The sequence below is a fragment of the Sceloporus occidentalis genome, unplaced genomic scaffold (assembly GCF_023333645.1).
Source record: "Sceloporus occidentalis isolate IW3139 unplaced genomic scaffold, rSceOcc1.0.p SCAF_40, whole genome shotgun sequence".
NCBI lineage: Eukaryota > Metazoa > Chordata > Lepidosauria > Squamata > Phrynosomatidae > Sceloporus > Sceloporus occidentalis.
The window spans coordinates 1,815,659-1,842,500 of NW_028317020.1; the positions used below are offsets into that span (position 1 = coordinate 1,815,659).

Genomic DNA, 26,842 nt, shown 5'->3' on the forward strand with positions numbered 1-26,842 from the left:
AATGGACTGTTTTAAGACATGTGATTGTTCTCAGAAGTGTTATTTACCACAACCTTATCGATGTATTAATTGCTTTTAGACTGGCCTGGTAACCTTATTTTATTAAGTGTTTTCCAGTTCTAGCAGAGCTCAGGTTGAGGTAGATAAATGTCTACTGTCAGGGCGTGGCCGTGTGCCGACATAAACTTGTCACGTACATGAGCGGCTCTCCTGCCGTGGTGTAAATTTAATTAATATAAACTGATTTGTTGTCAGCCCAAGATGGGGGGAAGCCCCCTCTCAAAAAAAAAAAAAAGTGCGCACGCGGGCAGAGCAGAACAAGAAAGCGCATGTGGGATCTTAAGGTTTGCATCAAGGTCAAAGCGGACAGATCCATAAAACCTATGCACTTACACATCATTGATACTACAACCATAGTAACAAGATAGTCAGGTCATTTGCAAAAGCCCTGAAGCAAAAAAAGTGTGATCCCAGCCTCAGGCCTGCTGCACCAAGAGTCATAGGTCCACAGTAAGAGAGATCATTAACAATACCCCTACTTAATGCAGGAAAAGCCATCATACCTAAGCATTGGAGACAGGCCTCAATCTCTACAATTAAAGAAATGGGCAGAGACCGTAGATCAGATCAGGATAATGAAAAAAAACTGTTCACATCCCAGTGAACTGAAATGGTTCACCTGGGTTCAATACCTGAGCTTGGGACAGTTACAAACCGTCCACCATTAACCACTAGACCAGACCATCTCCACACTACATCTGTACATTGAGGTCCCCACTGAGACGTATCTGCACCCACTATACACCCTTGTATACGCTATTGTCAACTATGTGCAATGTAACATTTAAGGTACTTCATTGTTGGACATCAAATGCTGTTCAGAAATCTTGTTTGACACCATATATGTCTCCAAGGACCGGTGTCGGATGCCTCAAACCTGGCCCTGGAGGCTCATGATTGGACGGCGCAATGTACTCTTCGCATACATGTCCTTCAAATGTTGTACGCTGCTGTGCGCCTTTTTGTGTGCTAAGAAAGTCTACTGGCATAAAAGAGAAACTTAAATTGCATATAACAAAATGCCAACCCTCTGTTAGGCTGTGGGGTTTTACACCAAACTTCCCCAGCACAAGAAGTAAGTGGCCCAGAGATTCCATGTCAAACATGGAGAGTTCCTGGGAATGCCAATAATTCCAAAGATGATACTACTTATAAAAATCCCAATAATACCACTAATCAAATACAAATCATATAGATTTAATAATGTATCTTGCACATAAATGTTTATCTATATAAACCATACATAGTTTGATAAATTATACCCCTTGTATTATGGGTTGGGAGTGTGTGGGTATATATTTCTTTTAATCCTGACACTTTCATATATGGTAAGACTCCTTTGAAAGTGGGATAGTAGTGTTACTCAGCGGCAGTGTTGACAGTTTTGTCTGATTCAAATAGATGAAAGAAGTGGTCATGAATGTTTACACTTGCTGAAATATCTTGCGCTTCTCTCTCTCGCTTAAAGTAGAAGTGCCCTCGCTGTCCAAATGCACACATCAGGATAAGCAGATCGGTAGAATTTGAGAGCCACAGAGTTCACCTGCAAACAAAAACTACTCGTGTCCATGGACGTCTGTATAAAATTCTGAAAATGTTGTGGCCCTACAGTTAAGTCATAGCACTGTATATCACCAACAAGTTTTTCCCCAGCAATCAGGGTTATGTTAATCCATGCTCTTGAGGTTGAGCAGCTCATTACTTTACTACAATGAAATGTTAGTGGGACATTTGTGTTCAACAGTTTAATAACTTTCCTTTTCTCATTCTGCAGTGTAACCATCTGCCCAGCTGACCACACGTCCTTGCAACCATGTTGGCCTGTCTTCAGAGAACCCAGAATCCTCCAGTGAAGCATGCCATGTGCGCAAACAAGGGGATAGAACCTCGAAAGTGTAAGTACCAGCCTTCAGATTCGGTCTATTTTGAAACAAAATTATTGGGGGAAAATGTTTTGGATTTGTCATCCCTTTTTAATATTTATGTTCCAAAAACATTTTTATCTTACGTTTTAAGCTTCGAATACCCATCTCTAAACTTTTACGGTTGTATCATTTTTAATTTTCCATGTACTGGATTCTTCTAGATTTGCCAGAACAGGCGCATGTTGCTTTATAACAGCAGGCATTATTCACAGCTGCAGTAAGACCTTGGAAATAATCGGCATACACCCAGCTTGAAAATGATTAAACCTAAAACAGTATGTATAATAGAAAAATAAATCATAAGGATGGCCCTTATGTACAGCATTACTAGGAGGGTCTCAATGAGCATCCGATCACAAATAGTAATTATTACGTCTGCAGCTAAGAGATGGGGCATTGTTAAACCCGAATTGACAGTGAGAAATGTGCATGTTTATCAGTTTGCACAATATGTGGTTCATGGCAATGTATGTATGTATTCACACCGCACACGTATATTGCACATTCGAATAAACATTATATATGTATTAGCACCTGTCCTTGGAAAAAAAATGGAAGGGTGTCAGTTTGTAATGGACCGCTTAGAGATAAAAACTACAAACATGGCTGCTGGGTTAGGTGGGACCTCGCTCGGTCCTCTGCCCCATGTCGGAGTGTGTGGCATATGGTGTTTAAGTATGAACCAAGCTTGCAATATAGCTACCAAGGCATCAAAGGCCCACAATAGCATGGTTCCCTTGCTTACTCGCTGATCATATGGCCGTCAGCCTGAAAAGGTTGGAGCCATTCGGCTTTGCAAATGATCTTACATAGAAACGCTCTTTAGAGCACAAGGGAGCTAGAGGGTCTGAATAGATCTCCATGAAATAACAAATATGCCTAAATGGTTTGCCCTATGTCAGGGTATTGCAACCCCTAGCCAGGTCTGTAATGGAGCGGTAGGCAAGAGGACTAGCTGAGAATTAGGCTAAAGATAAAGGGGCATAGCTAATTTTGGTGGTAGAATGTGTGGTGAAGGATCATGGGAGTTGTAGACCACTGAACATCAAAGAACCCTTATCTCTGTGTGTGTATATGTATGTATATATGTGTGTGTGTGTAATATATATAATATAAATTATATACACACATTACTCATTGGGCTCCCTGACATTTTCCTCTTGTTACTTTTAAAAACGCTCAGTCTCATGAATAATGATGACTCTTTTAAGATGCGGTAACACACAAAAATATATTTAACTAATGACATTCTCTGGTGTGACCTTTTTAATAAAGCACGGATGGTATAACTAAACATATTTGAATCTTAAATTTGTCTGAAGGCTATTTTTCCTCCTGGGTTCATGTATCTTGTATGAGGATCAATTTACTAACGCTGGTGTATAGCTCTCTCCCACTGGAGAGACGTCTGGCATCGCCGTGTTGATGGATTGTTATAGGTTTGCATAGGTGCCATTTGCCTTGCAAAAACAAAGAAAAAAATATACATATGGTAATATTGCGTGTAATGTGTATATCCTACCCTGCGCTATGTATGGGTTAAAACTGCACAACTGAAACACAGCCTTCCATTTCCAGTGGCACCAGCACAGTGAGAGATATGACAGGGCCTGATAAGGGCCTTTCAGTCATTTCAATAGGACTCTATTTTAATACTGCCTCCTTTGTCTAAATTCTGGAGGATTTCATTCTTTTTTTTTGGCTGTGTCCTTTGTTTTCTCTGCCTATATCCCTTTTAACCTCTTCTTCGCCAGACAAACTTGTACGGAATGCTGTGTGTATGACTATAGTGCAAGTTCTCCTTTGTATATGTATACATAGAAATACATCATGTTTATGATTGCAGTCTTGACTGTTCCCCCTTGAGTCATTGCTTTAGTCATAAATGACTAATTTTGTGAATCTTTCAAAAAAAATAAAGCTGACAATATAAAGTTTTCTCAGGCAGTGGTATGATCTGAAAGGTACGTAATTGATTTTGTGTTGCGGACATGCGAGGTTGGGTCAAGCTGGGTTTATAACACAGATTAATTCTGGCTGACGACCAAGGGCTAGAGGATTGCTAATAATATCTGCTCACCACACGTCAATAGCATTACACCTATCACCATACAGTCCTGGGCCTCTAGTAAACAAGGTAACGCGGACTAATACATCTTTTATATAGCTACTCCTGTCAATGCACACCTGATTTAACTATAATCCTCCTTGCGTGTTTGCAAGGCTGTACCTAAAAAAGGGAGAGCAACTAAAATCTTTGTTTTGCTTTATTTTACATGCAAAACAAAAACCTATGAATTTACAAGTTACGACGTTCATACTAGTAAAAAACAAAGTGTGTGTGTGTGTGTATAATATACACACATCTAAATAAATGATTACTTGTTTTATATCCTTAGAACCAGGTACTTTGTTTATACACAGGTGGAATTGGCTAGATACTATGCTTGCCTAAGTGAGTTAAGGTATTTTACCTCACTAACTTAATGTATAACAAAGTGCCTAGCCCAGTGGGTGTCCCCTGTGGGCCCCCCCCCCCCCCCAAAAAAAAAAGGTTGCCGGCCATTGACTGTCATCGCACAATGGAGAGCCAGATCATCCCTTTTTTTCTCACGGTAAAATTACCCTGCTTGGCCCATAGTAATTCATAATAAACTCAAATGAAGTAATTTCTACATGCCTTTTACTTAATAATCACCGGCATTTTTGAAAGGCTGCTCATCTACTGCCCCGGGGGGTCATCTTTTACAAAAATAATACATTTACAGTAATCCTAATTAAATGTTTGACCTGATTGATGCCTTTGACCTTTTGATATGTCTCCGATAGACTTCGTTACCTCAGGCGTGGCTATGTGTGTGAAATAATCACGTACAAAGCAGCCCAAAAGTATTTAGTAAATTACATTGTATTTTCCATAGTTTTTTGGGGAGGGTTTTTAAGCGAGGTAAGTGTCTGTCGGCATGTCCAAGCACAGCATTCTTTTAAAATGTCCTTAAAGTGTCGGTTGCTCCAAGGAACATCTCAGTTGAGTCAGTTTTCCTCACACTGTGCCTGACCTTGCCATTATCCAGCTCCAGAGCATAACCTTTTGTTCTAGCACATTTCTTTTTCAGAAAATGCTAATATGATTTCTTTTTAATCCTGGTAACCCTTTAAGGCCTAGACCTATGGCAGCCAGACTGATAACTTAATTAGAATTTCCAAGCATGTGACGGTTTTAACCCTTGCTGTGCTGGGGGGGGGGCGAACAAACAACGCAATGCAGAGGAATAAACTTCCTCGCTGGAAGATCCTTCCTGGTTCCCTCTGCTGCGTGCACTGCAGGAGCTGTATTTAAATTATATATAAATCATCATCTACAAATCCGCGCAGCCAAATTCATTTCTCTATTGCTCTGTTCAGCAGAGAGGAGCGGGCCTCTTTTAATTAAATGTCACTTACATACAGTATGCCTTTATTCCTGGGCTTTTTCTGCCCCGGTTACTGTATATTTCGAGTATCCAGTTTAGATCTAAGGATATATAATGATATACGTATATAAAATATATATATTGGAGAAAGATCTGTATCATATGAGGTCATTTAACCATCGATAAACAATCAAAAAGTGACATAGCATGTGCCCTCCTCTACATGTCTCCACCCAGCGATGCACTTACTTTCCGCGCTGCCCTAGGCCCGACCTAGGGCAGCTCTCCATCCTCGTCGGAGGCACGCCAGAGCGCGTGGATAGGGCTTCATAATGCAGACTATGGGAGTTGTGCTGAGTCGGCACAGCCTCCATAGTGTAAATGGGCTGCTTAAGCAGATCAAAGATCTCCCTTGTAATCGACCAATTAAGTAACCAAGATACCGAGAGGCCTGGTCACCCAAGAAGGCGATCTGCACCTCGGTTTGGCCCTTGACCTGCTTGTTTATACCAGAATACGTCACTATCTCCACTTATAATTCCCAAGTGCACATTTGCTAGTTCAGAACATATTCTGTGCAGACCTATGCATATGTGCAATTAGAGATAGTGTTGTACTTACAGCTATAGTTTGCTGGTGCTCTGAATTATAGAATTGAGTTATCGGTACTCTCCAACCCAACGTGTCATTTTTGATTTTATACTAAACACGTCGGTTAAGTCTTGCGATCGACAGCGATTTTTAAAAAAAGAATATGATTTATCTATGCTCAAAGCTATGTGTTATGTGATTGCATAATGGCAATCAAGAATAGACGTGTATAATTTAACACGTCTGTAAAGTGACGAAAAAAGTGTGATATCTATTTAACCCTTTTCCTGTCGGTTTGGTCTGTAGCCAAAGCTGGCATCACAGAGATGGAAAAAGGAGCATCGTCTGTCAGGGAGGGAAAAAAGCATTTCTCATATTAAATGGATTGGAAGGGCCCTGCAGCTCGCCGGAGGCTGGTTCAAACCCCCCCTCTGTACTGTCATTTAAGAGACAGATCTGCAAATATTCTCTAGATTAATATTTCATTTGGCTCTTAAAGACGTAGGCCCACGTTACAGGGAAGCATTTGAATGAGCGTCCCTTTGAATATAGTAATCTCTCCATTTAACCTCTTATGTTCCAAAGGGCACGTAATGGGATCTTTCCTATTCGTCTACAAATCATAACAGTAAATTGCATTTCCTATGATAAAATATAATGTGATGAAGGAAAATGGTAATTCAGATTAATAGCCTCAATTCACAGTTCATTGACTGTATGCTTTTCGGGGCTAAATCACATTTTAATGGAACGTTTTGATTGTACCAAGGAGGGGGCGACATTATAAAGAAAATCAATAACAGGCTCAAAATACAATAAATAGTAAACGCGCAAAGTATCATTTTATAATGTGGTCATGATTAATTCTATGAATCGGAAACCCCAGTCTAAGATATGTTGAGCACTCTGGATAACCATGTTAAAAGTTAATTTTAAAAAGTGTCACCCTTTCAAATTGATATGCTGACAGTTGAGTATTGGCTCGTGTTGGATTTGCTAGCTCTGCTGTGTCCTAAAGGCAAATAATTTTCATTAAGGGTTCAAGAGCTTGGGGTCAGCTGAGGTTGATGGGGTGAATGACCTAAATGTCACCCAGGTGGAGTCAATGTCATGCAGAATTAGATGCTGTGTTTGTTTAACAGAGCAAAGGTGACTCCTGATTTCTAGGCATTGCTTATCCAACTGGGCGCCACAAAGTATTAATGTATGCATGGAGTTACGGCTGTATCTGAAATAAGTTGGGTAGTCCAGCTTTTGAGAGAGAGTGTGGCTACAACAGGGGTTAACAAAGCTTACAAGCATTCAGATGAGCTACTCGCTTAGGATTCGTGTTGCCCTCTAGGACTATAACACGATATGACAAGCTGTGCTGTTGCACCAGTCAGGGCTAATAATGTGTCTTGCCTCGTTTGTGCTGAGCAGACGTATGCAAAATGATGTGTACACAGCTGTCTGGCTGGACAAATTAACACTTTAACAACCAACACATTGATTTGTGGTGCATAGTACAACCTGAGACATAATAAGGGTTAAATATACAGGTGCTCATTGAGCGAGGTCATCGTTTGTTTTTGGGTTTTTTGTTCGTTTCTACTGACATTTATTCAGTATCAGGTGGAACCTAGATTTGTAAATCCATGCAAACTCCTCCTATAGGCTACAAAAGAGCATTTTTTAATTGTATCTCGAAATATGTAAACAAAAACCACTTTTTATAGTTTTTAACCATTTACCTCCAACCTGTAGAACCTGAATATAGATTCAGGGAATTGCAAGAGGACTAAATTAGAAGTAATTATAAACAATGTTTTGTCAGTCTTATATACCCTCACTGTAGACATTGCTGTTGATTTATTAATATAAAAAAAAACAACCTTTTAGTGCTGAATTTTTTTTTTTTATTTTTTTTTTTCACATTGAATATTAGGCCATGCATGGATCTGCCAGGTCTCACTCGTCATTGTATTTACAAATTTTAATTTAGTACTGTGGCAGATATGAAACCTCTGTGTGGTTTGCAGTTGGTTTTCGAGTCCTTGGTTCTATAAATGCCTCCTAAGGCCTTTCTGCCATTGACACCTTTGTGTAGAAAGTGTGGTGTGATAAAAAGTTATGAGAGATGTCCTGTCAAGGTCTCACCTGTGTAATATAATATCTAGAACATATTTGCAGTGGTTGTAATAACAGTTGGCTTCTGGGACTTTAGGATTTAGGATTACATTACTTAGAAGAAGTTTACTGCCGTGACAATTTTTTCCTTTTCACAAATTCTAAACTATTTTGAATGATTTAACTATTTAATCAAAACCAAGAACGTTATTATGGTTTTTAAGAAGAGGATAGTGTTGAAGGCTTGCAATCCATTATAGTTTAATAAAGGTCCTTACCAAATTTGCTCCATTTCTTTCCGTGGCTAGAACTGCACAACTCTATACCCTTGCCTTGGTTGATAAGAGTTTCTATCTGTCTTTGGGGTTTTTTTTCCATTTTTTTACTGTGTAAAACACATAACAAGCTGTGTCTTCTTGACCTATCTGCTTGTTGTACTTAAGGTTCCCTTCATTGTCTAGTCTGTACAAGAGATATCTCCTCCAGCAACAGACTGGATAGTTTCTTTGACAAAGATTCTGCAAACAATCATTGTAAAGATTCCAGAAACACAAAGGAGTAGATGAATTTCAGTGATGGCCAACTCATCCTGTTTCCCTGTAAATTAAGAATCTTTGTCCTCCTGGTAAAGTACAAACGACGTGATGAAGGTGGCACTTTTCTTTTCTGTTTCACTAATCTGCAATGCATCATTCATTAAAGAAAATCAATAATGTCATATCCCTAATTGGATTGCAAATTTTTCTTTGTTCGTTATTGTAGGTTACTTACTTGCCAGTGTGCCCTTCCTCCTGCACACCTTCTCATTACTGTTCAGTTGCTCTCCTCTACTATCATACACAAGCTAGTTATGTCTATACTGCATAATAGTTAAAATACATGTTAAATGTTTTGCTTAGGACCTTAGTCTTTATGGTTTGTGCGCATGGATTGTGTAATACGTTCTCTTAATCTACAATTCAGACACTGATATCATTAAACAGATAAGTGTAGTTTAAAGAGTCTATTCCAAAACTAGAGGTCATAGTGACTGTCGGGGCAGTTCTAGCTAAACATTTTAAGATTAACCGGCTCTGGTGTTGTAGAATCATAACATGATTGGCTGGACCTGGACAATTTAAGTATGTATATGACAGGACTATGCCATTGATGGACAAATATAGAACACAAGGGCTTAACGGAAAGCCTAAACTAACTAAATGCCTTTTGCCAGTTTTAAGGGGGAAGGGGGGGGTTCTGTTCCAATGCAGATTTTCTTAAAGCATACTTACAATATTCACTAATAGAGAGTGGATAACTACAACAGATAAAGCTCCACACAACACTGGTATTTTTCTATCCAGCTGCAAATGGTATTTTATTTTCCATTTAAAATTTGCAAATGTCATATGGCTAATTAGTGCCACATTAATTGAGTGTTGGGGATTATGCCAAGGACAGCAGTATCGGCTTGAAGGACAATGCAGACGGTGTGTATGGTAAAAGTTAAAGGCAATCTATACATGCACCATTGCCTTACTTCTACCTTTTTAGTCTTCCCAGTGGCCTCACTTTCCTCACCCTCACATCATTCTCTGCCCATTTTTCTCAGTTCAGTTGCCATATCTTTCTCATTTTCTTGAAATGAATGTCGAAATGTGGCCACGTGCTGCAGAAGCATACAAGCTTCCCCCACAGGTGCCAATACTATACACCCTTTTATCTTCAAAGTCTACGGAAGTGTTACAATCAGTTATTTTGTTTTAGCAGATACCGTCGCCAAGTTGGGCCTTCTGTGTTTTAAACGGCTATGTATTAGCACCTGCGTTCTCTTTGGGCACCAACTAATGGTTTACACTTCTAGAGTCTACTATCTAGAAGGAGGAGTGGGATATATTGCACACAGATGTGATTGTACAAATGTTTTGCGCTGTCACTGGTTTTTTTTCTTTCTCAAATAGTAGATGATCATGCGATCGTGCGTACTCCCGAAAAGATAGAAGTTGAAGATGTGAAGTGCTTTCTGAGCTGACCGTGTATAATGTATAGCTCCATGTGTAAGGCGAGTTTGAAGAAATATTACCGTTCTAACTATACATTATACAGGACCAGCCAAGCGTCTTCATAATGTATAGTGGAGGCAAGGTGCTAAAATACAACTCTCCTTTTAGTAAACAGACCCAAATGCTGCTCATTTTATATGACTTTTGCACAATTACATATATTCCTTATAACAGGACAATAAAAGGATATATAGCTATGGTGGGAGTTCACCTTTAATATTCTATCCACATACTTATTGCCTGTGTACTCTGTTGTGTTATATCTTCTAACAACATGCAGATATTACTGCCTTGCCCTTTTGTATTCTTTCCATAAAACAGTGTTGTAAGATAATATATTGTTACAATATAAAAGTGCTTGCAAGGCTGTATAGTATTCTAATAAAACCATTTTTAACATGGTATACTGTCCTAATAAAGCAGGATTTGCACAGTAGAATGTTTTTAATTCTGGGCCTTCAGAATTCGTTTGGAATACATTTGCACACAAAGAAATTGAAAGCCTTTTATGAAAGTCTTACTTATTTATTTTTTTTTATCCCTTTTTTTTTTCTTTTGCTCAAGTATTGAAATCTACACACATTTAATCTGAAATAAATGAAATAGAATAAATACAAGGGATATATTCACTACTTTTTCATACTGCTGTAAATTTACTGCTTCCTTGACGGGTCATTATTTTTTTGTTAGTGTTCTAAAAGCTTAATCAACAGTTTTGAAATTACCGTTCATGTTATGAATTTCATTTTGGAAACTGTTTATTTTGTTAATATTTTCATAATAGACACACATTCAAATTTTAGATGGAAAATAAATCTGCCCTTCTGTGGGTTTTTTTTGTTGTCATTTGTAGATCAGTGTTAATTTTCCTATTTTGATTATCAGTAAAATTGCATTGAAATGTTTATTTTATTTTGGAGGGATGTTGAGGGGGCAGAGACATTATATAAAATTGCTGATTTCCTTTCTGCTTAAATGGTGTTTGTGTGCATTTTTTTTCGGAGGGGGTTAAACACCCATGAAATTAGTTCTGTAATGTACTTTGCATCCAATTTATTTCAGACTCGGTTAAAATGAGGTTTGTGGTGAACTGGACTAAATTTCTGGAACTCTTACTGCCAATTTTGCACTATTTCCAGAACACTGAACTTGTAGATTGGTGAAATTCTTTTGGATCTAAGGGGTTAAAGTACTTTCTTAAAATGACCTTTGACATAAATCATTCAGAGGCTACAGTAATTTAAGAAATATATAACATTAGCTGCCATATGTGAAGGTACATATGATCACCCTCTGAGACTCTAGCTATACAGAATGTACAAAAGTTGAGTGGATGGCAACTGGCTACTCTACCCCTACTTATAGTCTATTCAGTACAGTACTTAAGGTTTAACAATTAACCTTAAAGTGTAAGCTTGCGAGCTGGGCCCTTTTAAAGCATATGTTTGTCTTAGTCTGTCAATTCTAGTTTTCATACCCTTCGTATGTACGTAGTGAAGTGCAGCATAAATAGTTGGTGCTATATAAATAAACGATAATAACAAGAAGCTGTCTACGATAATCCTCGCCGTCTCATTTGATGTGCACAGATTTGTGGGCTTGCTGTATGTGCTACTCTGCATACGTCTAATTCATTATTATTACTATTATTATTAAGTGCTGAAGTATACAAGAACAAACTGATTTTTCTTGATGGTGACCACATTAGCATGAGCTGCAACAGTCCTTTAACATGTTTTCAGCACTGAAGGGGTAAAATTGTAAATCAGAGGATTCTCCCCTCCTAATTATGGGGGACGGTTTGAAGACAGCAGTTCAGTCATTTTTCCCCAAGAGTACTTTGGGTGGAACCAAATGCCAACATTGTATGGCTCTTTGTCTGTTTTAACAGAACAGTGGAGACAAAAGCATTCTGAGCTTGACAGCTATTGCTTCCCCTGTCATTAAATTATTAACTGCCATCTCTGAAACTTTCTCTATCTGACTTTTTTCTAGTAATAACTTTTTTTCCAAGCATTACACACAGTTTACCACTATAATCAAGAATAATGCAGCCAGTATTTAACTTTTTATGTTTAAATATTTTAAACCGCACAAATTAGCTCAATACATGAAGGTTTAAAAAGAAAAAGCCAAAAGTATTTAAGCCTTTTTATCTCACAAATGTATCACTTTGTTTATTTTGTATAAGAGCCTTATTTTTTTTTCTTTTTAAATCACAATAATGGCATTCCCCACCCACAATAAATACCTCTACATTAATCTCAATTTTCTCAAATATATTTTCTCTCTGTCCAGCATGTCTTTTGTAATGTTTCCCTTAACAACATTTGTGCTTGTTAGCAGGGGGAATTAAGAGTGCAGCTTATTTTTGTTCAGTGGGTTAAAGCCACAAATAGTTCACAGGTTTCAGTCTGAACACAGCTTTTCAGTGATGGTATACATTTTTTGAATGTTACTTTTTTTTTATTTTTCAGGTGAGGCTGTGACCCCAATGCAGACATCACGGTACCCAAGTCCGGCAGAGCTAGATGCTTATGCGCAGAAGGTTGCCAACAGCCCACTCACCATAAAAATCTTCCCCACCAATATCCGTGTACCCCAGCACAAGCACCTGAATCGGACTGTAAATGGTTATGATACGACTGGCCAACGTTATAGTCCTTACCCAATGCACACAGGTGGATACCAAGGATTGCTTGCTATAGTTAAATCCTCCAGCAAAAGTGTGCTGAAGAATGCGGAGGGGAAACGGACTAAAGTATCTTCTGCACAGGTTGGTGTTGCTCCTTACCCTATGTCAAGCACTTTAACACAAGGCCAACCTTGCAGTGGACAGCTGAATTACCTTGGCAACCAGAAGCAACTAGACGCACCAGTGCCACCCAATGTGACTGTGGCAGCATCTGTCATTCCGTTAACAGGCAGGAACTTAGCACTCCAACAAGCCAACCTGCCATCCATCCAGACCATCATTTACCAGATCAACCAACAGTGCCAGGCTCAGGCTTCTCAACAGGCTTGCCAAGGGGTAGTGGTAGCCAATTCCAGCCCAGCCAAACAAGGCATGAATAGTGGATTTTCTGCTATGACTGGGAGCACTGTGGCCTACGCTGGCACTGTCTTGCAAGAGTGCAGAGCTGGCAGTGAGCTGGCGCTGGGTTCTGCCCCTGTTTTAGCCAAAGCTGGATCTTATCAGGATGGTATGGACTACCTAATTTGGCAACAGAAGCAACAGCAGCTCAGAATATACAGTGGTGGAAGTGGAGGTGGTGGAGCAATCAGCAAATCTCCAGAGGTTTGCCCAGGAGTGTCACGTCCATACACACTTGCTAGTGCAGTTGATAAAGTCAGCTCTTCTCCTTTGAACTGTGTTGGCATGCATGGAAATTTCTCTGTAGGGCAATATTTTGCCCCTCCTTGGAACAGCATCTTAGTCACTCCAAATAGTGACTGTTACAACCCGCAGGAACTTGTGAATGGGCATAGGGACCTGGGGGTACATCCCTCAGATGGACTTACCAGCATCCCTAGCAAGACCCTTTGCAATACCTCTATTCTTAGTAGTAGCCTTCAGTCTTTAGAGTATCTTATCAATGACATTCACCCACCCTGTATCAAGGAGCAGATGCTTGGCAAGGGTTATGAGACGGTGTCTGTACCAAGGCTTCTAGACCATCAGCACGCGCACATTCGGCTCCCCATTTACAGATAGAGCATCATACCCTTTTCTGTATAGGGGTGGCCAACACTGATTCCGTAAACAAAATAATGTTGCGTAGCTCCAAGAAGGCGTATTTATGGACTGTAAAGGGCATGGATGGCAGGGGGTATCCCCCACTCCTTTGTAGCCAGAGGACAACGCATAGTGGGGGATACACTGGCCAAGTTTGTACGGTACAAAAAAAGTATCTAGAGCTGCCTCTATCCCTTGTTGTGTGGAAGGTTAACATTTTTGAAAGAAAATGGTGTTGCCTAAAATAGGCACAAATTGGTACAACCATTAAGGAAAGAGACGTAATTAGTAATTTGTATCTACACTGAATGCAGGATCAATGCCCCAAATTATTGCTTTTGTAGAGATTTTTTTTTAATTTACAAATCAGCAATGTTTCATTTCAAAACTGCCATGAAATTTGACAAGTGAAATAAAAAATAAAAAAAAATGAAGGTTAGTGGTAATAATATTGATTTTATTTATTTTTGTGGTGTAAAACATGAGGTAATTTAAAGGTGTATAATTAACCCTTATGCTGCCAGTCCATCCCTTTTCGGTTACTGCCCTGCCTGCCCCTCTCCCACATATGAAGGTAAAGATGGGGTTAACATGAGGGCTGTCCCAAGAAAAGTCATCCAGGGACATAGGGTAATTAGCACATTGCTTATGGACATAAAAAAATTGCTCCATAATTAAAAAAATCATCCTGGAGAATATCGTTTCCTTATGAAGTTCAGTGCTCATACGCCATAGAATAAAAACCATAGAGACTTATTTAATGGAACATGACTGTGTACTGGTTTTTTCATTTATTACCGTTCCAAATATAAGAGACCACGGGGTTTAACGCTGTAATAAATTGGTCAACAAAGCATTTAATGTGATTGCCTTCCAGGGTCACAAGATAGGTAAAATATTAGTTGCTGTCTATCCCATACAGGCTCATGAGCGCTAGGAGGTATATGAAGACCTACTGATGAAACACAAATGTAATTTAGTATAACTTAATAAGATTCAGAACTCATTTCACTGGCTATATTGTTCATACTTATCAACCTGTGGGTGTGGAGGTGTAACCTATGGAACATGAATGATAGGCCCAAGAGATGTAACTATTCCTTATTAAATTTAGATGGAAATTGCGATCTGTAGAAAACTAACTTTTAGGGGTGCTGGACTAAGTTTGGCAAAAAAAAAAAACTTTACTCACATTGCACATGGCAACAAAGGGCTTAATTTACTATGTCTGTTATAGAATGCTTTGATTTCTGCACATTTACACTGAAATTTGTTTTTGTTATTCCTATTGTAAATCTGAATTATTAATATTAAGCAGAGTTAAAATGTGAATGGTAGGTCATGTTTTTTTTTTTATTTAAAAAATGCTGCTATTTTGAAGACAACAAAGTACACCAGTTTCTTTATCGTGCTGAGGACATTAACATGTTATATATGGTAAAATTATATATATAAATATAGATATACATAAAACATTACAATGTTGCTTTATGTTCTGGGGTTTTTTTTTCCTTCACTGCCAAAGGCTCTGGCAATAAGGGGGTTAATCAAGAAAACATTTAGTCCATAACTTGCACTAGTAATAAAAGGAAAAGTGTAGAACTGAAGAGAGCCTGCAGGATGATACTTAAAATGTAAAACAAATGAAAACTTGAAAACACATTTTGTAGTATATTCAAACTGTATAATTTACATGTTGGCTGCTAAACAAAAACTTAAAAAAAAAAAAAGTTTCCTTACACCCCATGCTTTCTCTTTGCTTGGAAAAAAGTATTTGGGATTATTTTTTTCCTCTAATAGATTCAAATTTTTTGTTTTTTGTTTCGAAAGAGACTGGCTTGGATGTACATTCTGTAAACTTTCTTTGCTAATCGCGGTTCAAAAATCTTTAATATTTTAAAATCAGTAATGCTTAAGTGTCATTATTCCATACCATGGAGGAAAATATCACGAAAGTACCAAAATGTGCCCTTGATTTAATTTTAACCAGTTTGTTGTTTTTTTTATGGTATTTTAAGCTTCACTTCCATCTCTTCCTGTCTTGTAATGTCTATCTGACATAAAGTCACCCACAGTGGGCTGCAAACCCATCAGAAACTTGCAGTACATTGCTGTATTCCCATGGACTCTGTTCAAACATAAACATTCTTTATATTTGTTGTTTTGGGTTTTTTGGGTTTTTTTGTGTACATGTCACTGTGAAACCCGAAATTGTTTAGAAAATGAAGAGCTCAAAATCTGCAGATGCTGTTCCCCTCAAGTAAAACATTTAAATATTTGAACTATGACTCCAGTTGTTTCATTTATGTGTCTAATGCATGTAATCTGCCAAATTGGTTATAACGCCGTCTCCCACATACACAGCAGTAGCTATGTTTCCATGTTTTTTGTTTGTTTTTATTCAGAGTTGCTTTAAAGTGTGTGTATGTATCATTTTTAATGTATATTAATGAGCAGTACTGACCCAGCCTACAAAGGCAGATTTCATATAATTCTGCTGAGAACAATGGAGAGATTTGCATTAGTATAATTGTATTAAGCTCCACACATCCTGTTTGTATCACTCTGGGGCTTGTCTATCTCAGCTGCCTTTATGTAGAGGAGCATATGGTATGTCATTACCAGGGCCCAAGGCCTAGACAGAAAATAAAGAAAGCTTAACACTAAGACAAACAGATGCATTTGAAGGTTCTCTGCTCATTAGAGGGGATGTTTTATCTAAGATGGAATTTGTTTAGATTTGTTGTTCTGTTTTCAGGCTTCTGTGGGGGGGGGGGGGGGTTGACATTGTTTTGTTCCTGTTGGTAAAATCTGTAACCTTATAGATACCAGAGGAAATCTGCTTCAAAATAATTGAAATAAATGAGCAGTTGATCGGAAGTTGCAATTTTACTTTCTTGATTAAATATATTAGTGTGGCAACCCCCCCCCCCCAAAAAAAAAAAAAATCTCTGTGAAGGTGAATGGTAGAGTGAGTGTAGATATTTACTTCTCCTTACTGATCTAGTTAATTTTAGCAGCAACACAGTATAGAATGTGGAAATATGACATCATAGCTACAGTGCTCTGATGTCTGCGACAGAAGCCCATTGGTTTGCTTTGTCGTGGACTGCTTTGCAAAGTTTCATCTGAATTTGAACTGGATTCCCATGAACTGTGGGTGCCTGGCACCCCTCTGATGCTGCTGCATAAGGCCTTAGTATACTACCAATCATAAGGCACATTGTCTTTTGAGTGTTGCGTCTGACATCATCAAAGCCATTTAGATCATATTGTATATACGATCTTGCTATGTTTTCTGCAAGGTAACCTTTGAGAATCTTCTCTACATTAAATAACTACATTATTCCTTTTCACCCTAACACTCTATATGTGAAAGCGTTGTGAAATTGCAGATTCCAAGTTAAAAAGGTTACCCGGCCTGAACCCATCACACCCTTTCTTGAAAACATAAATTGTTCATTTGGGCAAGCAAGACTTTTATAGCATTGCCATAAAGAATCATCTCAGTGTGGTGACTGTGCAAGGCACCGTGACAGACAACAATGGCAACATCCAGTTCTGCAAATAAAGGATCTTTATTGCAACATAATGGGAACCATTTTTTGTCAATGCGAACCTACATTACTGTGTATATAGCAGTATAACTAATGACTGAAGTAATATGATTGTTTTTTGAAGTGTTTGAGTATATTCCTCTAGCATGCGCAATTTCTACATGTCCTAAATCAAAAAGTCAATCTGTTCATACATTAATGCTGTGTTTATTGCAAAAATGTCATTTTACTGAGAACTCCCAGAAGCCTCTGCTTATCTGTTTATTGACGTCTCCTACGCTGGTGTCTGCAAAAGAGATTGGAATTAATCTGTAATCTAATTCTATTGTACACGTTATTGTGTTCTACGCATCAGGACATTTTTTAAAGACCTTTCAAAGTCTATATTAAAATGGGGAAGAAAAAAATCTAGAACAGTGTAGAAAGGTGGTCTTTAAGCTGTGCTCCCTGAATTCATTTGCTCGTACAAAAGGGATAATCAGACTTAAACAGGGTCACTTGCAAATTATCCTTTGTTCCACATTTCACATCTCGTTACTGCTGTTTTGTTTAACAGGCGCTTAGGTCTATTGAGAAAGAGAGTCTCAAGCAAACGGATTCACTTTGCTGACGCTTGTGTTCATTTGAGGATAAAATTCAATCAGGAAGAGGTTCTTTTTCATCTCTAAACCATGCTCGGAACATGCGATAATTCCAAGGCTTACTTCTGCCCTTCTAATGCTTTGCTTCAGTCCTGTGATAATTGTGTTGCACATTTTAAAAACCCAAATAATCCATAAAAATGAATGTTTCAAGTGAACAAAAAAACAAAAATGCTACTCCTATCTCATGTCAATGTATAAAAATTGGATACAGCTCATCTGGCAAATAAGTGGCAATGAAATAATAAATCGTAAAACATAACTATGAGGTGGTATACAATATCTATCAAAATATGTACTCATAAAACAGACTACACCATTCTACTTGGGCTGAAAGTTTGATTGAATCATCATATTTTAACCCAAATATCTCCATAACCGTAACAACTAAGCAAAAAAACTCAATCCACAGTTTTTATAACAGAACGCAGGAAATCTTTTTACTTCCACTAATAGTCGTTTTTGCAGGTAAAATGGAGAATATTGCTGGGTGCAGAACAAGTACACTAGTTCCATGCCACACTTATAATGTAATATTTGTATAGGATGAACTCCACTTAAAATGTCTTTTTTATATATAAAGAGAGACAGAAGATTTCTTAGCATTATTACAATAAGGGAAGAATACCAAAGTAAAAGGATTAACAATCCTAAAACATACCAGGAGTTAAAAAGAGGTCCCTGTTCATGGGAGCTTACAATCAATTAGGAGGTTGAGGGGGAAGATTTACAATTTGATTACTGTGAATTTTGGTACGCTTCTCTGTGTATTATTTCTGAAGCTAATTTAAACATTCTTGGAGCCTTACACAGTCCTATATTGTAAAGCTACACTGTTCCGTGTTATCGCTAATGCTTTATTACTGCATTGGTTGCCTGACTCCATTGAAAACATAACTCACTGCTCTACTTCCAAGGAGATAGACAGGAAACATACATCTTAGAGGCCAAATGTCTTCAGGCATAGAATCAATATACATATATGCATGAAATGTTCCCAAAATCTGTTGTTTTTTTTATATCTAAGGCTGTGCATAAATATTCCAAATATATTTTCTGCATTTTTTTATTTTTTTTTATTTATGTTCTTATCAATGCAGCAATATTTGTGCTGTCTTCTCGGAGCTCCGTAAGTTCTAGTAAAATCAAGGTTAGCTGCCAGAATCCATCCTAATAAAGGCGTTTAATTAAAGCAGCATTATAATTCCCCTAAGCGGTTATATGCGTGCATATCTCTGCTCTCAATCTTTGGAATTCTGTTAAAAGGCATTTATCAATTAACAAGACCTTGAGAGAGGTCTTTTTCGTGCCCAGCCATAGGGAGAGAATATAACGCTCTCATACTCTTGTTTATCTATTCTTTATCCTCCGGGACTCTAATCAGCTCTCCTTGACACTTCTCACATTCTTGTCAAGAAGGATTTTTTTTTTCTTTTTAATCAACATGTCAAGGACATCTTAGAAGACAAAACAAAATAAAAAAGACATCTTTTATAACGAAGTCCCAATTAACCCGATCTGTACTGAAACATCCTAGGGTGGACAAGTAACTATCTGCTACAAATGGGTTAAATAATTGTATAAAAAGTTAACTAAAATAAACGCAGTAGAACATGTGTAGATTTCTGAAGTGGGACCCTTTGCTTTGTATTTGGTTTATAGAGTTATGCAGATGGATTTACCGTATACACAGGGGTGTATTAAGGTCAGGTGGGGCCCTCGGGCAAAACTGCTATAAGGGGTCCCTCCCATCATGTTTAAGGGGGCTGGAAGGGAACTACAAAGGGGGCATCATGCAAAGCAAGTTTTTGCTCCCACAAAACTGCAGGAAATTTCCGCACATATCCAATTACCGTAGATGTGAACTATTATGATTTGACTCTGAGTTTTTGGTCCAGTTTTAGGGTGAAGGGGCAAAATTTTAGGGTCGCACAGTCTGCAGTTGACGCAATCATACTTTGCATTACTCACATGATACATAAGAGTCCTAATTAGTGCTACCAATATGTCGTGATTGATATCCTACTTTTAATGTGACAGTTGTCCGTTTACGCTACCAGCCAAACCTCTAATTTGTGGGCAAGTTGATTCTTTTGTTTTGTTTTGTATTAGCTTTCTATGATATCGCATATTTTTTTATTGATAAATATATATAGTTTACATTAAGTCTTCAGGTATGCCAGTTACCCATCAGATACGACAGTATGAAAATAGATCTTTATATTTGTCATGGAAGTTGCTTCTGTCTTTGTGCTGATACACCCAGACACACAAAGGCAAAATGCACATACATATACATACACAGAGATGCTTCATGAGCATAACCATGTGCATCGATACAGGCAGAGCCGGCCTTAGGCGTTGTGGCGCCCTGTGCAGACTACTCCTCTGGCGCCCACCCTCACTACCCCCCTCTCTGCCCCTTCAAACTACCCCTCGCCCCTTCAAACTACACCCCCCTCTGCCCCTTCAAACTACACCCCCCCTCTGCCCCTTCAAACTACACCCCCCCTGCCCCTTCAAACTACACCCCCCCTCAGCCCCTTCAAACTACACCCCCCCTGCCCCTTCAAACTACACCCCCCCTCTGTCCCTTCAAACTACACCCCCCCTCTGCCCCTTCAAACTACACCCCCCCTCTGCCCCTTCAAACTACACCCCCCCCCTCTGCCCCTTCAAACTACACCCCCCCTCTGCCCCTTCAAACTACACCCCCACCCTCTGCCCCTTCAAACTACACCCCCCCTATGCCCCTTCAAACTACACCCCCCCCTCTGCCCCTTCAAACTACACCCCCCCCACTTACCTTGTTGCCGGAGTCCTGCGGTGAGAGCGGGAGGCATCCGTCTTCTCGCTCTGCCGCGGTGCTGGCATTTCATGTTGAGTGCCGGAATAGTCCGGCGCCCAACATAAGATGCCGGCACCACGACGGAGAGTAAGGAGCGCCGAGCGGTTGCTTAGAACTTCACGAGCAACCGCTCGGCGCCCCTGCCCGGGACTTAGATTAAAGCATCGGTTTTAAAAAAAAATAAATATTTAACATGAATGTTAAATAAAGTTTAAAAAAAACCAAAACGATGTTTTAAGTTAAGTCCCGGGCAGGCACCCCTGCTACCATGGCGCCCTGTGCGGTCGCACAGGTCGCACACCCCTAAGGCCAGCCCTGGATACAGGAATATTCCCACATAAATACATACACACCTGTATACACAAGGACTGCCATAAACACAAATCCCAGATCCTACCTACAGAGTATCTCTCTTCCTGCAGCTGCAGGCTGATGGCTGGGAGATCCTGACCCTAACCTTTTCCTTACAAGCAAAGAGTCATGCAGGTCCCACTCCTATCAGCAGATCCTGTCACACCAAGTAGACCTCCCTGTGACCTCCCCAGGACAACAAGTGTGGTACGCATGCGGGGCAGCGCAGGCTAATACAGAAACTACACTGCAGTGTGCAAGCAGCAAGTGGAGTCTCTTTGATGCCTCGGAGCAATTGCCCCATTTGCCCCAGTGTTAATCCGCCCCTATGTATGCAAGTTACTTGGATGTCCAGGGCACTGAGCTGGCAGGAGGTATTAATTTAAATCTGTAATAAGCCTGTTCCTCCAGTAAATCTGCAGGTATCCATGCGTAACCTTGTATCCAAATGTGTTTATCATATTTCATGCGAGATCGGAATTCTTTTTCTTTTTTCTTTTTGTCCGATAACCTCAATTGTTACTTTTCATAAGCTTAAAGGAGTTCATAGAAGTCTAATGAACATGCATGAAATTCACTTGCAAAACTATACATTTAAGAACTGTGGAAAATGCTCATAACACGTGTATAACTATTGGATTGTATTTTTTATTCTTTCTAGCCAATGCTTACCCTTTAATTATTTGGAGAAAGGTAGGTCTTGAAATCGATGAATGACTACCTTATACTGTTTTTCTTTCTTAAATACCTTGTAAATAGAGTTGTTTGTCCAGCTGATAATTATTGGAATATGAAAGATTATATTTATATTTAAATAACGACTAAAACCAAACAAAACATTTTCCTAGACATGACATTTGTCCTTGTTTAAGCAAATACCGTAGGAAAAATCATGAAGTTCATGTGGAAATCATCTCATTAAAGGATCTAGTCCCATAACTAGTCCCATTTAAAAAAAAAAAAAAAAAGTCTAGTTTAAAAGAACAGTCTAGTCCTCAAAAAATATAATTGGATTTATTTAGTGGATGTTGGAGTACGCTCAATTTTATTGTATGGTCTTTTAAACATCCATTCTTTAGTGACTGAAGCTTCTGTCTTATTTAGCACCAAAGACAATTTGGTTGCAGACCTGGAGGCTGCCGTTGTAGGCAGTTGTGTGATAAGACTTAGACCGCTGTTTATGGCAATGCAAATTAAGTCCTGCTTTTCTGAAGAAATAATTTCATCCATAGACGTTAATAGGTCAGAGGTTCTCTCTTAATAACTAGGATAGAGATGTTGTATTGTTTACCCCAAAGTAGTATGATAAGAAACAACATAGAAGTTCTACTGGTCATGTACAAGAAGCATACTGTGGTATGCGCTCTTCTTTCAGTAGAGGCGATTGGGGGAGGAGTTAAAGTAAGAAGTCTTATTTTCAAACCCCAATAACTAAACAATGCCTACATTTATTTGTATGCAGTAAAATATGCTTGACCCCATGCTCAATTTAACATGGAAGTAGGTTTGGCGTGGTCCTTAAATTCCCTAATGTCAATGGTTATCCGTAACAAATGCCAAATAATAAATGTTTAATGTCTATAACTATGCCTCAAGGATACAGTTCGTTCTTGACGGCACTTATCATGTACACCTAAATAATGCACTCTACAAAAAAACTATGCGATATGATGTCATGCTAGACATAGATGTGTATTTTATGAACAAAAGTTTTGTAGGTGAATAGTATATTTTAATTAAGATGACTTAAGAAAGCCACTTAATTATCGATTCATTTAACGGGAAAAACTTTTTCAGGCAGGCTGTGCATAATGCATACTAAAGTTGGTAGAAAGAGTAGAAACATTCATTGTGTAGTGAATACAGTTCAGAATAGAATGAAGCTATAATTAAAGCCATGTGATAAGAATATGTCTTTATGCGGGAAGCTGACATGCACATTATTTCTTGAGGAGATTATAGCAAATAAGCCTATGTGCTGAGCTATCCATTCTGGTTGCAAAATGGTTAAAAGGAGAGCTTAAGTATTATGGAAAATAAACTGAGAAGTGATTAACTCCTTTTCTTTAAGATACAGATAGTTGGGATGAACATTAGCAGAGAATAATCTGCAAATTATTGCTCGGTGATACAATGCAGACGAGGTTTAGTGGCCTGGAATGATAGAGGAAATAAAGATGTTTGGGTGCGAGAGCTACAGTATAAATCTTTTATTTTACATATTGTGTTTGACGTCCTCTGCAGGCATAGATAATTCTTGGCTCTCTGCGGCTAGAGGACGTGAGAAAAATACATCAATGAGTTGTAGTATTGCAGTTCTGGAAAGGTAAAATAAAAAATGTATATGAAAGGTGGAGATAGTACAAACTAACTGCATGTTAGCGTTATAGATTGACAATGAGCTGAAAAATAACATACACACAATGCTGCAGAGTAGAGTCCTGCGCGAGACTGTGTTTTTTAATCCCGCTCCCACCCGCTGAATTTCTGACCATTACCGCCCGCTCCCACAACGTGTGTGTTCCACTCTCGCCTGCTCCCTGCAACAAATGTGTCCAATCCCGCCTGCTCCCGCAACATATGTGTCCAATCCCGCCCGCTCCCGCAACATATGTGTCCAATCCCACCCGCTCCTGCAACATATGTGTCCAATCCCGCCCGCTCCCGCAACATGTGTGTCCAATCCCGCCCGCTCCCGCAACATATGTGTCCAATCCCGCCCGCTCCCGCAACATATGTGTCCAATCCCACCCGCTCCCGCAACATATGTGTCCAATCCCACCCGCTCCCGCAACATATGTGTCCAATCCCGCCCGCTCCCGCAACATGTGTGTCCAATCCCGCCCGCTCCCGCAACATATGTGTCCAATTCCACCCGCTCCCGCAACATGTGTCCAATTCCGCCCGCTCCTGCAATATATGTGTCCAATCCCGCCCGCTCCCGCAACATATGTGTCCAATCCCGCCCGCTCCTGCAACATATGTGTCCATTCCCGCCGAGCCCCTTATCTGATCAGCAGATTTCGTGCACACTCCCAAAAGGCTGCCTTCGCGTTGCTCACACACAGCGTCTCTTCTCTTGTTCCGCCCAGGAACCAAGCAGAGTCACGTGAAGTGATGTAAATTAGACCGCCCGCTCCTGCCTGCGCCCACAAGTTTTGACGGGTTCTGCAGGACCCGCATCCCGATGAAGTCCTCTATTTCCATTCTTGAGCAGTTGGCCTTCATACTACAAAGTTCATGGGGCAGGATAATATTCAGCTCAGTGTGGTCACCCAAAATATCACATGACTAACAACAATGGCAGCCTCTAAGGAAGTCAATTGTAACAAAATGAGAAAAACATGTTAATCTCATACATTACTGTGTAGAGGGTCTTGCCCTCTAAGTCTGCCCACAGAAGTCCGTGTGCTACATCAGTGCATTTTAACAGGAGCAAGTATTGCAGGGGTCCCATGAACTCACAATATTCACTTGACCTGTTTAGCATAAGTAGGAACATCTTGGTACTTGTACAAACATATTAGAAAGTTAGGGTATAGTACAGTGATGGGAAATTAGATTTAATTTGCCATCACTGCAGCAGCCCCAACTGGGGTGGAACTGCCAATAAACCTTTGGTAAGTTACAATGAGTAACATTTATTACTAGGCAGCATGTTAGATCTATTTTCCTGGTGAGGCAAAAGATTACCAGTGGATGTATATATGACATAAGGATTAATATATTGACTTCTAGGCAACTAAAACCATGGGAAAACAAGGCATAGCTACGACCAAGCCCAGGCTGGTCAGTACACGCACAGGGTATGTTGAAATAAATGTCTGTAGAAATACATAGGTTGGTTTAAAGTGTTCAGCATATCGCTAGCTGTGACCTTTCCGAACTCTGAAGACTCCCTGAGCTGCTCAAAACTGATCTGAGTTAAATCCCCATTAACCTGTATAATGCATCATATGCTGCTCTGGAAGAAAAAAAAACATTTGATCATTTAAAATGTGCTAGCCAACTGAAAAATGTAGTAAATAGTTGTACATTTAAATATAACATATAGTTGTACGTAGAGCTAGACTACACACAATAATTATAAATATAATATTGGTGCATGAAGTCAAAGTTTACAATGAGTCATAATGTGGAATAAACTAAACTACATTGCTGTTCCTTTAACTGAGCGAATAAGGAGTTTAGACATCATTATGATAATGTAAAACCTATAATTATACATCTATGTCACTGATGACAGAACATTCCATTTAATTAGAAAAATACAATTACATTAATGCGTCATTCTCCTTGAAATAGCTTTGACTGAATTTGATCAGTACAGAGCTGGATTTGATTGAATGAAGTATCACAGTCCATCGCTTTATAAGTATATTGTGTAATGGTAATTATTGTGCACTAAAAGTTACACCTGCCAGCTGTCCCTGATTTCCTGAGCCTGTCCCTAATGTTGACACCTTCTCCTGGTGATATATTAATAAAGGGGTTAACTATGTTTTCTTTTTCTTTAAAATTTTCTTTTACCTTGTGGATCACGATGGTTCATACAATGATGACTTTCCCCAGCCCCAGGAGATCTCAAAGCCTGGAGGGGGGAGCATGTTGGCTATGCGTCCATGGCTCCTCTGGTTCCCTCCTTGCTCACTCATACTCCATCGCCTTTCCCAATATCCCCACAGACACCAATTTTGTTGCCACTAACAGATATGTAAACCAGAGCATTTTTTAGTACCAGGTTCCCTCACAAGTCCTCCTGCTCCTCTTTATACCGCTAGACCTATGCTTACTGTATGTTGTAGAATACCACAAACCTCTGGGGTTTTTTCCCCATAAAGTTGAGTAGAATGTACATTTTTGTTTTGTCTTTCATCATAACACTAGTAAAATTGTAATGTTCTTTCCTGACAATTTTCAGTTAACTCTGACACTGGAAGGGTAAATTAGGGTAAAAACCTTCAGGTAAAGGTGCAGGAGTATCCTGAATCCTGGGAAAAAGCATTTTATGGTGGCAATTTTTAATGTGTGAAATAAAAAAGGCATATTAAACTGAAGACAAAAAAAATGTTCAAAAATACTGTTTTAGAACAAGGCTACATCTCCCAATAAAGACATTCTTGATTGAGGTAGCACTTGAGATAGGACAAAGGTAATCTCACATGTCATGTCATTCACCACCTCAAAATTGATGAGGGCATCATAAAATACTGAGCGAAAGTTAATGTCACATTGAGAACAAAATTGCCAAGTCAGGACATTAAGTTTAGTAGATGTCTGGAAAATTGGGCACTTCAAAAGGACAGTCCAACTACAGAAACTACAGATCAGCAGATAAAAAAACCTAGGTCATTAAGAAGATGGGATTTTTTCCCTTTATTAAATTTGTATTGTTGCTGAATTATTTCAAAATTGTATAATTCCAGATATTATGGATATTTTTACATCCTTACCTGTAGCTTAATGGGCCTGTATTGCAACAAAAGCAAAGGTCCCGCTACCTTAAAGGAGTCTGTTAGTAGTTTACCTAAAAATGTTTTTTTGCAAAACTCTTTGAGATTCTCCACCT

The 26,842-nt window shown here is 39.1% G+C and overlaps 1 protein-coding gene across 1 annotated transcript; it reads left to right on the top strand.

The window, feature by feature from the left end:
• The first annotated feature begins 1,873 nt into the window (after positions 1 to 1,873).
• Positions 1,874 to 13,855, top strand: LOC149290193 (protein FAM222A-like). The gene is made up of 2 exons (XM_089489677.1): positions 1,874 to 1,955; positions 12,618 to 13,855. Exons 1-2 carry the CDS (start codon positions 1,874 to 1,876, stop codon positions 13,853 to 13,855), a joined length of 1,320 nt encoding a protein of 439 aa, XP_089345803.1.
• The last annotated feature ends 12,987 nt before the right edge of the window (positions 13,856 to 26,842 follow it).